General features: G+C 44.8%; 1 protein-coding gene across 1 annotated transcript in view; it reads left to right on the plus strand.

Moving 5' to 3' along the window:
* The window catches only part of LOC145343964 (sperm-specific sodium:proton exchanger-like), a 189,940-nt gene that overhangs the window by 134,216 nt on the left and 39,542 nt on the right, over nucleotides 1–16,182 (plus strand). Inside the window, exon 11 of the mRNA XM_080190542.1 lies at nucleotides 5,038–5,187. Within this exon, the coding sequence (XP_080046668.1) occupies nucleotides 5,038–5,187 (150 nt within the window). The remainder of the gene's footprint in view (nucleotides 1–5,037; nucleotides 5,188–16,182) is intronic.

Below are 16,182 nucleotides of genomic sequence, written 5' to 3' on the forward strand. Positions count from 1 at the left end.
CATTTATATAAACTACGAATAAGAGAAGGTCGTTCAGCCCTTCTAGCTTGCTGCATCATTCAGTATGATCATGGCTGCTCTTGTGTCTCAATGCCATATTCCCACTTTCTTCCCAGACCCCCTGATGTCATTAAAATCTAAAACGTTATCTCTTTTTTGAATACATTCAATGGTTTGGCCTCAACCGCCAACTGTGGTAGAGAGTTCCCTCATTTGAGTCCTAAATGGTCTATCCTGTATTATGAGACTGTGTCCCCTGGTTATAGATTCCCCAACCTACTCTATGCTTCCTATTAGCCAACCAATCTTCAATCCATGACAATATGTTATCCCCACAGTGGTACCTTATCAAATGTATTTCGGAAAGTGAAGTACAGTGCATCCACTGGTTCCCCTTTATCCACAGCACATGTTACTTCCTCAAAGAATTCCATTAAGTTTCCTATGACAGAAATTAAGCCAACTTTCACAATAACTTCATTGCAGTGTTAATGTAAGCCTACTTGTGACTAATAAATAAACTGGCCTGTAGTTTCCCACTTTCTGTCTCCCATGTTTGAATAATGGAGTTACATTGACTACCTTTGGATCTAATGGAACCTTCCCTGAATGTAGGGAGTTTGGAAAATTAAAACAAATGCATTAACTATCTCACTAGCCATTTCTTTTAAGACCCTATGATGAAGTTGATTAGGACTTGGGCTCTTGTCAGCCCACGGCTCCCACAATTTGCTTAGTACCACTTCTCTGGTAACTAATTTCCGCCTGAACCCCTGCACCCATTCAGGCCCCCCACCCTGCAACATGGCAGCTTATAGCTGCTTTTGGGATGTTACTTGTATCCTCTATAGTGAAGACTGATGCAAAATACCTATTCAATTCAGCTGCCATCTCCTTGTTTTCTATTATCAATTCTCCAAACTCACTTTCTTTAAGACCAACACTCACTTTGTTAACTCATTTCATTTTTAAATATTTATAAAAACTCTTACTCTCTGTTTTTATATTTCTGGCTGGCTTTCTTTAGTACTCTCATTTTTCCTTCCTTATTGATCTTATAGTCGTCCTCTGCTGATCCTTGTATTCTGTACAATCTTCTGCCCTGCCATCTGTCTTTGTACAATTGTATGCTTTTTCTTTAAATTTGATGCTTTCTTTAACTTTCTTAGTTAACCATGGATGATGAGTCTGCCTCTTGGTTTCTTGTTAGAATGTAACCTGTGAATTCAGATATATCCCCTTAAATTTTGCCACTGCATCTCTATTGACCTATCCCTTAATCTAATTTGCCAGTTTACTTTAACCAGTTTTCATGCCCTTATTATTTTCCTTAAATAAGTTTAAACACATCGGGCACTACCTTATCACTCCTTCTTGCCTGTCAGTTAGTGTGGCGAGGCTGGAAAATAGTGCCTGATGCTAAAAGTTGGATTTGCTCCCAATATCAAGTAGTTTGCTGCCTTCCCAGTCACATTCTCTTGGCGTGAACCGCTTCGTGTCAAAAATGGGCATGAAGCTTATTAGTGTCCATTTGATTGGATTTCAGTATCATTAGTGAGCTCAGCATGGTTGCTACCCGCCCCCCCAGTCCTTGAATGGTTCCACCACATTGGTAAGACGTCATGCCAGCACGAATCACTTTCTGCTGTATAAAAGTCTGCTTTTATAGACTTTGAACCACTTCTGGTTTGGATGGGGGAGGGCTCAACTATTGCAGGGTGGGGAGCCTAAATGGATGCAGCAGTTTGGGGGGAGGAGAGGGAGTTCATGCCAGTCTTGGGGTCCTCAGGTCAGGGCTCAGCACTTTTGTGTGCAATCCCCCAGGTCACTGAACAACCTCCGGGGAGTTTCACATGGGGTCGAGTCCCAATCCAACAAATGTCACACTGGCATCTGTCCATTGGCCATGCTCTGTGGTTTATTGTGAACATTCCTTCCCAGGCCCCACTAACAGTAACAAGCAGCAGGTCTAGCAGCTGTTGCCCCAATTAAGGGACCACTGCAGGTGTCAACACAACTCCTCACGCTGCATGGACTCTGCAGTGCTGCCATCGATAGTCACGAGGATGCTTCTCCACTGTCCAGCTGAACAGCAGGCTATTCCTGGAAGCCAGTGCACCAGATGTCCAAGTGCTGCACTTATTTCTGTGGTTCAGAGGTTCTCAATGGGGACTCCTTCATAGCTGCCCGTGTGCTTCCCATGCCCGCTGTGGTGATGTGCCAACTGTCAGCAACCCATTGAGGTGGCACATGGCTCTGGGGATGGTGTCAGGTTTCCAATACCCAGATTCATGTAGACATAAGTTGCTGAGAGGGAGTAAGAGGTCCAGGATGAATAACCTTGCAGACTGCCTCCATCTGTCCTCTTCCCTCCGCCTCCACTGCTTCCTCCTCAACTGCCGGAGCAAATATGGATTTTGCATTGGAACCGATTCCCGTGACTGCTGAAGAGGAAGGAGACATCTGCCGCTGCAAAGCCAGCCCAGGCCAGAGGCTGCGGTAGAATAGGGGTGTGGCGGCGGTGGCACACTGAAGAGACAGAAACCTTGTGTGTACGGGATCTGCATGTCCTTCGATAGGCTGCCAAGTGCTGTGTGCCGCTGCAGGCTCTGGCTCAACAATGAATCAGTGTGGCACCTGAGTCAGGTCTTCGTAGACCTTGAGACCTCATGGGACAGCAGGACACCCACTTCCAGTGAATTGAAGGTCACAAGGCATTCACCTTGCATGTCATTGGGTGCTTCCAGGCTGTCAATGGAGACCTCAGCGGCATCTCAGTCCTCCATGCATAAGTGCACCCATGAGGTGACAGAAGTCCTGTATGCCTGGGCTGGCCACTGCATCAACTTCAGCATAGGCCAAGCCCAATAGGAAGCCCAGGCTGTAGGCTTTGCCACCATCACCTGGATGCCCCATGTGCAGGGGTGTAGATGGCACGCACATCGCCCTGCAGTCTCTGCATGATCAGAGTCTGCGATTCATCAACAGTAATAGTACAGCACTAAAAGTGCCAGGACGCGATTCTCACAAATGGGGTGGGGGGGACCTAATCTCGCTGGTGAAGCCACCTGCTGAGCTTCCGGTGTACTGAGAGATCTGTCATCCATCCCACTCCCAGTAGACATCGGGACCCACTGCTATTCTCAATCTGTGCCAGTCTTCCCTACCCTTCGTTGGTGTCTGGGACTCAAGGGATTCAGTGTCAAGAATATTAAACTGGCAGGACAAGCCGGTAAGATCATGGCCATAGAATTTGTTTGAGAAAATTGCATCCATAGTCTCAGACCCAATCCTCTCTCCCTTAAACAGAATGTAAAATTCAACCATATTATGATTGCTTTGGGGCACCTTCACGATGAGATCATTAATTACTTCCCTCTTGTTGTTCAGTGCCAGTTGTAATATAGCCTGCGCTCTGATTGTTCCAGAGCATGCTATTCTAAGAAACTATCCCAAAATTCAATTAATTCCTCATCTAGACTACCTTTGTGCATCTGACATATTTAAATTAAAATCTCCCATGATTATCGTTGTGTCTTTCTGACAAGCTCCATTATTTCTTCCTTTATGCTCAAACTACCAAACACCTACTGTTAAGGGACCTGTACAAAACTTCCACAATTGACTTCTTGTCTTTGCCATTTCTCATTTCTTCCCAAATCATTTCCACACCCTAGTTTCCTGAATTTACATCATCCCCTGTATTGTGGTCGCACCATTGTTAACGTCTCCACCTTTTCCTTATTTCCTGTCCTTCCTGAATATCCTGTACCCTTCAAATTCAGGTCCCAATCCATTTCATTCTGCAGCCATGTCTCCTCAGTGGCTATCAAAGCATACTTATTTATTTCTATGTGCTCTCTCTGTTCATCTGTATTGTTTTGAATGCTACATGTGTCTATTTCATTTGCTGTAACAACACCTTTCTCTTTTGCCAACTTGCCAAGTTTGATCCCTTGCCCACACTATTTAGTTTTAAACACTCTGTGTTTCTTAGTTATGTGGCTCACAAGAGCAACAGTTCCAGTATGTTTTGAATGTAGACTGTCCCAGTGTACAGATGCCACTTTCCCTAGTATGGTTCTAGTGTCCTCCAAACTGCAATCCACAGTGTTTTGCTTTTGTAGTAGGTTGTACCGATTGACCTGTGATATTACTAACCATTATAAATGAGTCAACAGAAAAAGGGATCCAGAAGTTACATAAATGCTTAAAAAGTAAGACATCCATTTCTGAAGTAAATAACATGAAGGTGCAGATAATTGGATGCATGTGACGCTGACATAATTTTGTGTATCTGCAGCAAATGTTAATATGAAGTCAAGTCATTTCAATATTTAGGCTAGCTAAAAGATAGAAAAATAGTACATAAAGGCTGGAGAGCGTTGAGAACTGAGGGCAAATGGATGAAGAACTTTTGACTGCCTATGAGGCATTTTCTTCTAAGCGCTGTGGCAATACATTTTCCTTGATGAATTAACTATTGAAGGCTTCTTAAAATGTGGATATTTAAGGGTGGCCAAGTGTTGAGGAGGGGGCCGTTGCAGAGTAGAATGAGAAGTTTATTAAGTGGAAACATGTATTCAGTAATGGCACAGTTCCTGGGGCTCTGCAGTGCCATTATTGTAAGCACCTTGAATTGCATATTTAGCATCTGAATGAACCTTGAGCAGAATTGATATTTTACATGCAATAGTAAGGCAATATAGAGAAGGCCCAAGCCTTTACATCTGAAAATATGGGCCAGAATTCTCTGGCTGTTCACACTGACAAGGTTCTCCAGTCCTGCCAGCAGTGCAACCCTGCCCGTGAGTTTCCTGCCGATGTGGGGTGATGTCAATGGGAATATCCATTGATAGCAAGGAGAACACAGAATCCCACCACTAGCAAACTGCACGCCACCTCCCACCGACGGGAAACATGAGGCTTGGAGGCCAGAGAATCTTGTCTAAGATGATTAATTGTGATGTTTCAGGCACCATAGACAGCATTACTGACTCCATAAAATATCTACCATGCACAATTTGTGTTTTTCAGATGATGATACCAACCTTCATACTTCTTCTCAACAAGCAGATTAACAAACAACTAAGCTTTGGCTATGATATTGGAAAAGGATATGTGGTGGGAGAAGAGGATGTCAGAAATCTTATTGATCACATTTCTGACCAAAAAGTGATCTCTGAGGTAATGACATAGGAAATAATTCCAAGGATTTGAGATCACTTTGAAATGTTGGATCAATTAATAACAAAAGTTAAGTAGATTCAGATTTCTACGTTTATGATTTATTTTTCTGCACAGATAAAAATTACTGACAAAGAATTCAGTAAGACTGAGTGTAAAAATGGATTGACATATATTGGGTCAGATTTTACTGCCCCCACCACCCCCCCGCCCGAGATACACCCGACCCATCTCCTCCTCCCTCGTCCATCCAAAGAACTATCGGGCCTCCCTCCTCCCCCACCCCCTCATCAGAGAATGATCTGACCCACCTCCCTCCTCTTCCTGATCTGAATCAGAGAGCCATTGGAAGCTGGAGCACCCCGAAACAGACTTTTATTCAGCATGTCCATTTTGGCCTGATTCCGGATTGGCGAACATGGTTCTAAAGGGGAAGTGCTGATAAAGTTAGGCAGGCAGTTCATTCATTCAATTTAAATGCATGCAAATTGGCCTTGGTAAAGTGGGCATCTGCATGGACATGGCCACAGATTGTGTTAATGGCCTCAAGCCAGACCTTATCATGTTTTCATGCCTGAAAACAGGGGCGATGCAATGGTAAAATTGGGCCTATTGAGAACATCAGTTTTGTATTCATAAATCAAGATGAAAAGACAAGGCCTAGAGTTCATGATGTGAATATGTTATAAAGAATAAAAGAAGGGTACGTTTGAAAGTAGCAAATTGGTGATTCCAAGAGTAGGATTTTGATTCAAGGAGGAAAGAATTACTGAGGAAGATAAAAGTAAAGGACTCTGATTTCCTTCAGTCCTGTTTGGCCATCAGAAATGTGGGAACATAGGAACTGCAGTAGGCTATTCAATCCTTCAAGTCTGTTCTGGAAATCTGTAAGATTATGGTTAATCTGTATTCTAACTCCATTCATCTGTCTTGGTGCCAGACCCCTTCATACCTTTTATATTTCTATCTGCTGACTTCAGATACTAAATTATTAATTGAATTACTGGCAACTGCATTTTGACTGTGCTTTTACCATTCTTTACATGAGTGCGTGTTGCCCGGCTTCTCTCCTGAATGACATTACTCTAATTTTAAGCATATCCCCTGGTTTTACATTCCCCCACTAGCAGAAAAGATTGGTGGAGAAACTGTCCCCATTGGTGGAAGGATTTAGAACCAGAGGGCACAGATTTTACTAACTGGTGACACGAGGTAATTTTTTTAATGCAGCATATACTTAGGATCTGGAATGCACTGTTTGAGAGTGTGGTGAAACCATGTTCACCTGAGGCATCCAGAGGGAGATTGGATTTTTACCTGAAAAGGGAAAATATGCAGGGCTGCTGGGAGCTGGGGCTAAATGTAGGTGAATAAGCGCTTCAGTTTGGTAAGGTACAGTTCATGAAAATGTGCTGGTGACACTGATGCAACATCAGTGATCAATGTCAAGTAACAGCGGTATTTGGTCAAAATACTGGGATTCCCTCTGTAACAGCATTATGGGTGTACCTACTACACCTCAGGGACTGCAGTGGTTAAAGAAAGTAGCTCACTAACACATTCTCAAGGGCAAGTAAGGGTGGGTAATAAATGCTAGCCAGTGATGTCCACAAGTCTTAAATTAATAAATTAAAGTCTAAATTTACTATCAGCCTATCTTTTCTGTGTCTTTAAACCATTTTTTCTCCTCTTTCCTGCCTAATGCTGCTTCAACCCACTAAGTGCTTCCATTATGTTACAACCAGGGTCCCTTTAAATGGGAATCCTTCATTGTTGTATCTGATGAAGGAGCAATGCTCTGAAAGCTTGTGATTCCAAATAAACCTGTGGAATTTAATCTGGTGTTGTGAGACTTCTAACATTGCTGCATTAGAGGTGTCATCCTGCTTGTTCTCCCTAATTGGTCTAATCAGTTTCACACTTTGCCATATCTAGCCTACACATCTTGGGACACTTCTTTAGTGTGACCAGTCCATCTAACCAGCACATGTTTGGGCTGTGGGAGGAAATTGGAGCACAAGCAGGAAACCTACGTGGGAATGGGGAGAACGTGCAAACTCCACACTGACATCCAAGGCTAGAATTGAATCTCGGTCCCTGGTACTGTGAGGTATTGGTGTTAACCATTGTGCCGTCATACTGCCTTCTGGATTCAGCATGGTTGAATTTCAGCAATTTCAGACCATGACCTCTGCTCCATTTTGTTCTGTTCTCTTTGTTTCAGTTTTTTTTCAGTCACCAGTAGCATAGCACACCTGCTGTATAAACACATCTTTTCATAGAGTCATAGAACCGCACAGCGCAGAAGAGGCTCTTCGGCCTCTTGGAGACTGGAGTCTGACACTCTTGAACTCCCACCTAATCCCATCAGCCAGGACTTGGTCCAGAGCCCTGAATGTTATGATATGCCATGTGTTCATCCAGATACTTTTTAAAGGATGTGAGGCAACCCGCCCCTACCACTCTCTCAGGCAGCGCATTCTAGACTATCACCATCCTCTGGGTAAAAAAGTTTATCCTCACGTCCCTCCTAAATCTTCTGCCCCTCACCTTGAACCTATGCCCCTTGTGACTGAAGTTCAACTAAGGGGAACAACTGCTCCTTTTCCACTCTGTCTATGTCTCATAAGCTGTACGCCTCAATCAGCTCATCCCTCAATCTTCTCTGCTCCAACGAGAACAACCCAAGCTTACACAACCTCACTTTATAATATCAGGCAGCATACTGGTGAATCTCCTCTGCTCCCCTCCAGTGCAATCACATCCGTTCTGTAATGTGGCGACTAGAACTGCACACAGTACTCCAGCTGTGGCCTCACCAAAGTTCTTTCCAGCTCTAACATGACTTCCCTAGTTTTGTAATCTATGCCTTGATTGATAAAGGCAAGGGTCCCATATGCCTATTTCAACACCCTCCTAACATGCCTTTCTGCCTTTAGAGATCTGTGAACAATCACGCCAACATCCCTTTGCTCCAGAGAACTTGTTAGTGTCCTACCATTCATTGAGTCGATCTTGTAAAATTACTCCTTCCAAAGTGCACCACCTCACATACATTTTAAACTCCATCTGCCACTTATCTGCCCATTTGACAATTCTGTCTATATCGTCTTGTAGCCAAGACACTCCGCTTCACTATTGACCGTCCAACCAATTTTTGTGTCATCCACAAATTTACTAATCCTACCTCCCACACAGTTATCAATGCCATTTATATAAATTATGAATAATAGGTGGTCCAACACAGATCCCTGCAGTGTGCCACTAGCTTCCAGTCACTAAAGCAGCCTTCTGTCATCACCCTTTGTCCCCCACACCTGAGCCAATTTTGATTCCACTTTATCAAATTACCCTGTATCCCATGTGAACTTATCTTCTTTATAAGCCTTCCATGTGGGACCTTGTCAAAGGTTTTTCTGAAACCCATACAAACTATCTTTGTCTATACACCTGGTCACCTCCTCAAAAAATTCAATCAAATTTGCTAGGCCTGACCTCCCTCTGATGAAACCGTGCTGACTATCCCTAATCAAGCTTTGCCTCTCCAAGTGGAGATAGATACTGTCCTTTGGAAGTTTCTCTAATAGTTACCCTACCACTGACGTGAGACTCACTGGTCTGTAGCTCCCTGGTTTATCTCCACAACTCTTCTTAAATAGTGGAACCAAACTAGCTGTTCTCCAGTTGTCTGGCACCTTTCCCACGGCCAGAGAGGAATTGAAAATTTGGGTCAGTCCTCCTGCAATCTCCTCCTTTGCCTCCCACAGCATCCGAGGGCACAGTTCATTTGGACCTGGAGATTTATGGACTTCTAAGGCCGCCCACGCCTCCAGTACCTTGTTCTTATGTCAATTTGCTCAAGAACTTCATTGTCTCTCTCCCTGAATTCCGTACCATCATCTTCATTCTCTTGCGTGAAGACGGATGTGAAGTATTCATTCAACACTCTACCAATATTCTTTGGTTCCACCCAAAGATTGCCACTTTGGTCTCTAATGGGCCAACTCTTTCTATGATTATCCCCTGATGTTTCTTTGTTTCTTTTCTTGCACATCACCATTCCCTATGGTCCTGGTAAATTAACTCTTCTATCATTCAATCTCTTCTGACTTTCACCCTATCACAGATCTTCCTTTCATTCTGTCCCACTCATTCCTTGCTCAAAACCTATTATATCACTTAACTTTTCTCAGTTCTGACTAAAGGTCACAGACGTGAAATATTGGCCGCGATTCTTCCAAAAGCACTGAATTGGCGGGAAAACGGTTCTAGGTCCTTAATGTTTTCAGCTTCTCACCCAAATCTCCCCACTCTGTGCATTGCAGCGGTCGTAGTTGTGAATATTATTAAAAACCCAGGGGGAGCAGGGCCTAGTCACACCAGAGTCTGACAGTTCTGGAACTCTGTGCATGCACAGTGGTCCTGATCTGTCAGTCTTCCCATTTGCTGGCAGCTCGATGGCTGGCCAGCCCAGGACCCCAGCAGTCCTGCCTTACCTCCCCGCCCCCCCATGGCCTGATTGCAGCCCCCACAACAAATTTTCGGGCCAGCCCTGACTCCCCTGACCCAGTGCCCAATGTACAGCCCCCCTCCCTCCCCCAAACAATGGCAATTCCCCCTCACCCCAGCAGTCTTCTCCCTTCCCCCACTTTGGGAGGCAGGCCCCCCTTCCCCCGGCATACCACCACCCCCTTGCCCCCCACCCTGCCCCACCCCAATCGCTACACTCACTCCATCCCAGACTGATCCTGTCTGCAGAGTGGCAGCGGGACCCTCCATGTCCATCGATCACCCCTAGGCCCACAATAGACTTGCCCCCTTGGCATTGCCCGATTCCCAATGGGCATTGTCAAGGTGCCCCCAGGGCATGGACACTTTGCCCCTTGGACAGTGTTTTAGGGGGCAAAGGCTGGCATTGCCAGGGTGCCCATGAAGCTCGGCTGGATTGAAGTACTCATGGCAGGCTGCGAGATTCAATCGGGACTGTTAAGTTCCTGATAATTAAAATTTAAAATACATTTAAAACATACTAAAAACTGATTCAAATTACTTACCTGCTTTCCTGCCGGCTTCCAGCATGATTTGATCGGTGACTGTTAGCTGGCTCTGTGAGATGCACATGCATGTTTTTGATAAGCGAGGGGATTAAGGGTTATGGGGAGAGGGCGGGAATGTGGAACTGAGCCACGACAGATCAGCCATGATCTTACTGAATGGCGGGGCAGGCTTGAAGGGCTAGATGGCCTACTCCTGCTCCTATTTCTTATGTTCTTATTCCCCGCGCATGCACAAATCCCAAAACAAGGGCAGCAACGTGCCTTTCCCACCGTGACCCGCCAGAAAAGTTGCAGATCGCGATGGGAGAATCACAGTCATTAATTCTGTTTCTCTCCACAGATATTGCTATGGCCTGCTGAATATTTCCAGCATCTTCTGTTTTTATTTCAGATTTCCAGCATTTGATTGAAATTTTATTGTAGTGTTCAAATTCCTTCCTGTTCTTACTGCTCCTTACCTCTGTTATCTCCTTTAGCTTTATCCTATGAGAACTTTGTATTCCTCCAACTCTTTTGTGTATCCTCCACATCTTCAGCACTTCCATTTAGCCTCTCATCCTCTGGGCCACAGGCGCTGGTATTCTTCCCTAAATCCCTCCATCTCTCCTCTTTTCAATCCCTGCTTTAAATAGAGTTGTTTTGATCAAGGAACACTATCCCCATCCACTAGGCTTTCTTTTGACTTGTAATCAATCTTTAGTGGTACTTTTTTGAGGTGGGTGCAATAATAGTGGGATTTGAGGATGCATAGACACGTAACTTTAAAGGGACAAGGCAAGTTGATAAAGTAATGAAGAAAATGTTTTGGATACTTTCTTTGTAATTCAGTGTATTAAATACAAAAACTAGAGAATCACTAATCTTTACAAATTAGTGGTTAGGCCTCAGCTGTGTGCATTACAATTTTACGAGGTTTTGGAGAGAGTACAGAAGAAATATACCAGGATGATAATAATAATGAAGTACTTCAGTTATGTGAAGAAATTAGAAATGTTGGGATTGTGCTTCTTGGGGAAGAGGGGTTTAAGGGAAGACATAATGCTGGTATCCAAATAACGAGGAGTTTTGATGGAGCAAATTAGGTAAAACAGTTTCTTTTGGCAAATGGATTGCTGACCTTTGACCTCAGTCTTACCTGCTTGGGCAACATGATGGCACAGTGGTTAGCATGGCTGCCTCACAGTGCCAGGGACTTGGGTTTAATTCCCTGCTTGGGTCACTGTCTGTGTGGAGTTTGCACATTTTTCCTGTGTCTGGGTTTCCTCCTGGTGCACCGGTTTCCTCCCACAGTATGAAAGACATGCTAATTAGGTGCATTGACCCGAACAGGAGTGTGGCAATTAGGGAAAATTCACAGTAACGTCATTGCAGTGTTCATGTAAGCCTTACTTGTGACACTAATAAATAAACTTTGCGCTTACTTGTCCTGCCGGTTGATCAGTGTGGTAAGGCAGTAACATAGGGTGAGAGGTGAAAAATCAGAACTGCGCCCAGCTTTGTGCTTCTCACAATCTTGCTGGCGCTGATTGCTGACGAAATGGCTTCACGCCGATATTCATGAGAAAAGAGCAAAAAGAACAAAGAAAATTATAGCACAGGAACAGGCCCTTCGGCCCTCCAAGCCTGAACCGACCATGCTGCCCAACTGAACAAATGTCATTAGTGAATTCCGGATGCTATCTTCTGGGCTCAATTGTACATAACCCCTCACTGGTCGAGTTCCTCACTGGCAAGAATCCCTTATGCTCCCCACCAGTGGGGACCAGACATGATACCAGGGACCAGTGATCATAATTCCATTAGTTTTAAGGTAATTTTGGAGAATGATAGATCTGGCTAAAAGTTAAAATTCTGAATTGGGATCAGGCAAATTTTGATGGTATCAGGCAGGAACTTTCAAAAGTTAGTTTGGGGAGTCTGTGGGAAGGCAAAGGGATGTCTGGTAAGTGGGTGGTTTTAAAATGTGTGTTAACCTTGGTTCAGCGTAAGCACGTTCTCCTTTAAGTGAAGGGTAAGGCTGGAAGAAGTAGGGAACCATGGATGATTCAGGATATTGAGGCCCTTGCCAAGAGGAATAAGGAGGCACATGACATGCATAGGTAGCTGGGATCTTGTAGATCCCTTGAAGAGTATAGAGAGTGCAGGAGTAAAGAGAGAAAACAGGAGGGCAATTAGGGGACCAAGATTGTTTGACAGATAAAGCAAAGGAGAATCCAAAAAGTTTCTACAAATACAAAAAGGGCAAAAGAGTAACCAGGAAGAAAGTAGGACCTCTTAAGGATCAACAAGGTCATCTGTGTGTGGATCCACAAGAAATGAGTGAGATCCTAAATGAACATTTCTCATCAGTATTCACTGTTGAGAAAAACATGGATGTTAGGGAACTTAGGGAAATAAATAGCGATGTCTTGAGGAATGTACATATAACAGAGAAGGAGGTGCTTGAAGCCTTAAAGTGCATCAAGGTAGATAAATCCCTGGGACCTGATGAAGTGTATCCCAGGACGTTGTGGGAGGCGAGAGAGGAAATTGCGGGTCCCCTAGCAGAGATATTTGAATCATCGATAGTCATAAGAAATAGGAAATAGGAGCAGGAGTAGGCCATCTAGCCCTTTGAGCCTGCCCCGCCATTCAGTAAGATCATGGCTGATCTGTCGTGGCTCAGTTCCACATTCCCGCCCTCTCCCCATAACCCTTAATCCCCTCGCTTATCAAAAACCCATCAACCCATGTCTTTAAAATATTTAGCGAGGCAGCCTCCACCACTTCAACAGGCAGAGAATTCCAGAGATTCACCACCCTTTGAGTGAAGAAGTTCCTCCTCAACTCCGTTCTAAACTGCCCCCCCTTTATCTTGAGGCTGGGCCCCCTAGTCCTACTGTCCTTTCTGACCGGGAAGAGTCTCTCCACCTCTATCTTATCCATCCCATTCATCATCTTATATGTCTCAATGAGATCTCCCCTCATTCTTCTAAACTCTAACGAGTACAAGCCTAGTTTATTCAGCCTCTCATAGCTCAACCCCCTCAACTCCGGTATCAGCCTAGTGAACCTCCTCTGCACTCCCTCCAAGGCCAAAATATCCTTGTGTAAGTGCGGCACCCAAAACTGCACACAGTACTCCAGCTGTGGCCTCACCAATGCCCTATACAGCTGCAGCAAGACCTCCCTACTTTTATATTCAGTCCCCCTTGCTATGAAGGCCAGCATCCCATTAGCCTTCCTGACCACCTGCTGCACCTGCAGTCACTGGTAAGGTGCCTGAAGATTGGAGGGTGGCAAATGTTATGCCTTTGTTTAAGAAAGGCTGCAGGTAAAAGCCTGGGAACTACAGGCTGGTGAATCTCACATCTATAGTGTGTAAGTTGTTAGAAGGTATTTTGAGAAACAGGCATTTAGAGAAGCAAGTACTGATTAGGGGCAGTCAGCATGGCTTTGTGAGTGGACAATCATGTCTCACGAACTTGATTGAGTTTTTTGAATGGGTTTCAAAAAGGTAGATGAGGGCAGTGCAGTTGATGTTGTCTACATGGACTTTAGTAAGGCCTTTGACAAGGTACCACATGGTAGATTGTTGCATATGGTTAAATCTCACAGCGTCTAGGGTGAGGTAGCTACTGCTGGGAGGACTGCACTGCAGCTGGGAGGACCAGGCTCAGCGGCGCCGCTACTGCTGGGAGGACTGCACGGCAGCTGGGAGGACCTGGCTCATGATGTGGAGATGCCAGCATCGTCCAGTACTTACCCGGAGCGGAGAAGCTACGACATCTTCTCTGGAGTCTTCAACCTGTCATTGATGAAGATGAACATCTCACCAAGGCCATCCCCACACCTCCACTTCTTTCCTTCAAACAACCGCACAACTTCAAACAGACCATTGTCCTCAGCAAACTACCCAGCCTTTAGGAGAACAGTGACCACAACACCACACAATCCTGCCACAGCAACCTTTGCAAGACATGCCGGATCATAGACATGGATGCCATCATCTCACATGAGAACACCATCCACCAGGTACACGGTACATACTCTTGCAACTTGGCCAACGTTGTCTACCTGATAAACTGCAGGAAAGGATATCCTGAGGCATGATACACTAGGGAGACCATGCAGACATTACGACAGCAGATGAATGAACACCGCTCGACAATCACCAGGCAAGACTGTTCTCTTCCTGTTGGGGAACACTTCAGCGGTCACGGACATTCAGCCTCTGATCTTCGGGTAAGCATTCTCCAAGGCAGCCTTCATGACACACGACAACGCAGAGTCGCTGAGCAGAGCCTGATAGCCAAGTTCCGCACAGATGAGGATGGCCTCGACCGGGATCTTGGGTTCATGTCACACTATCTGTAACACGACTTGCCTGGGGCTTGCAAAATCTCACTAACTATCTTGGCTGGAGACAATACACATCTCTTTAAAATGTGCTTAACCCTATCTCCACTCACATTGTCTGTACCTTTAAGACTTGATTACCTGTAAAGACTCGCATTTCATCCATTAGTTGATGACAGAAGACAGAAGGTGGATGTAGAGGTTGTTTTTCAGGAGGCCTGTGACCAGCAGTGTGCCTCAGGGATCAGTGCTAGATCCACTGTTATTTGTCATTTGTATTAATGACTTGAGTGAGAATTTAGTAGGCATATTTAGTAAGTTTGCAGATGACATCAAGATTGGTGGCATGGTGGACAGTGAAGAAGGTTATCTAGGATTGTAACAGAATCTTGATCAATTGGGCCAGTGGGCTGACGAAGGGCAGGCAGCATTTAATTTAGATAAATACGAGCTGATGCATTTTGGTAGATCAAACCAGGGTAGGATTTATTCAGTTAATGGTAGGGAACTGGGGAGATGTATGGAACAAAGAGATCTAGGGGTATAGGTTCATAGCTCTTTGAAAGTGGAGTCACAGGTAAACAGAGTGGCGAAGAAGGCATTCGGCATACTTGGTTGCTTTGGTTAGAACATTGAGTTCAGGAGTTGAAACGTCTTGTTGAAGTTGTATAAGACATTGGTAAGACCACACTTGGAATACTGTGAACAGTTCTGGTCACCCTATTATAGAAAAGATACTATGAAACTATAAAGAGTGCAGAGAAGATTTACTAGGATGCTATCGGGACTTGATAGGTTGAGTTATAAGGATAGACTGGGATTTTTTTCTCTGGAGCATAGGAGGCTTAGGGGTGATCTTATAGAGGTCTATAAAATACTAAGGCGCATAGATCAGGTAGATAGTCAATATCTTTTCCCAAAGGTAGAGGAGTCTAAAACTAAAGGGCATAGGTTTAAGGGGAGAGATACAGAAAGGTCCAGAAGGGCAATGTATTTCATATCGAGGATGGTGAGTGTCTGAAACAAGCTGCCAGAGGTAGTAGTAGAGGCGGGTACAATTTTGCCTTTTAAAAAGTGTTTAGATAGTTATATAGGTAAGATGAGCACAGAGGGATATGGACCAAATGCGGGCAGTTGGGACTAGCTTAGAGATTAAAAACGGGTGGCACGGGCAAGTTGGGCCAAAGGGCCTGTTTCCATGCTGTAAACCTCTATGACTCTATGACCCTATACCCTCACCGGTGGGACCGGACGTCATTAAAGCCCCATGGGCGCTCAAGGGCAAGGCCAGTCAGTGCCCTTTGGGCAGTGTCAGTCTGGCAGAGCATGCCTGGCAACCTGGTACTGCCCCCCCTCTTTGGTTGGGAGATCAGGGCGCCAGCACAATGGCACCCCGAGGTCTCAGCAGCAGGCTTTACTGGCGAGATTAGACTTTGCATCTCCCCCTACTGGTGAGAACCATATATGAGCTTTTTTTTCTAATTGCCATACAATTGTGACTGGTAGCTCGTCCAAAAAATTGTTGTGATTCTCTCCCTCTCGCCTTTTCATGCTCGTTTGGCATTTAGAATTTTTTTCATAAAATCCTGCCCATAAATTT

Source organism: Carcharhinus amblyrhynchos, chromosome 6 (assembly GCF_965287045.1).
Source record: "Carcharhinus amblyrhynchos chromosome 6, sCarAmb.v2.hapA, whole genome shotgun sequence".
Lineage (NCBI taxonomy): Eukaryota > Metazoa > Chordata > Chondrichthyes > Carcharhiniformes > Carcharhinidae > Carcharhinus > Carcharhinus amblyrhynchos.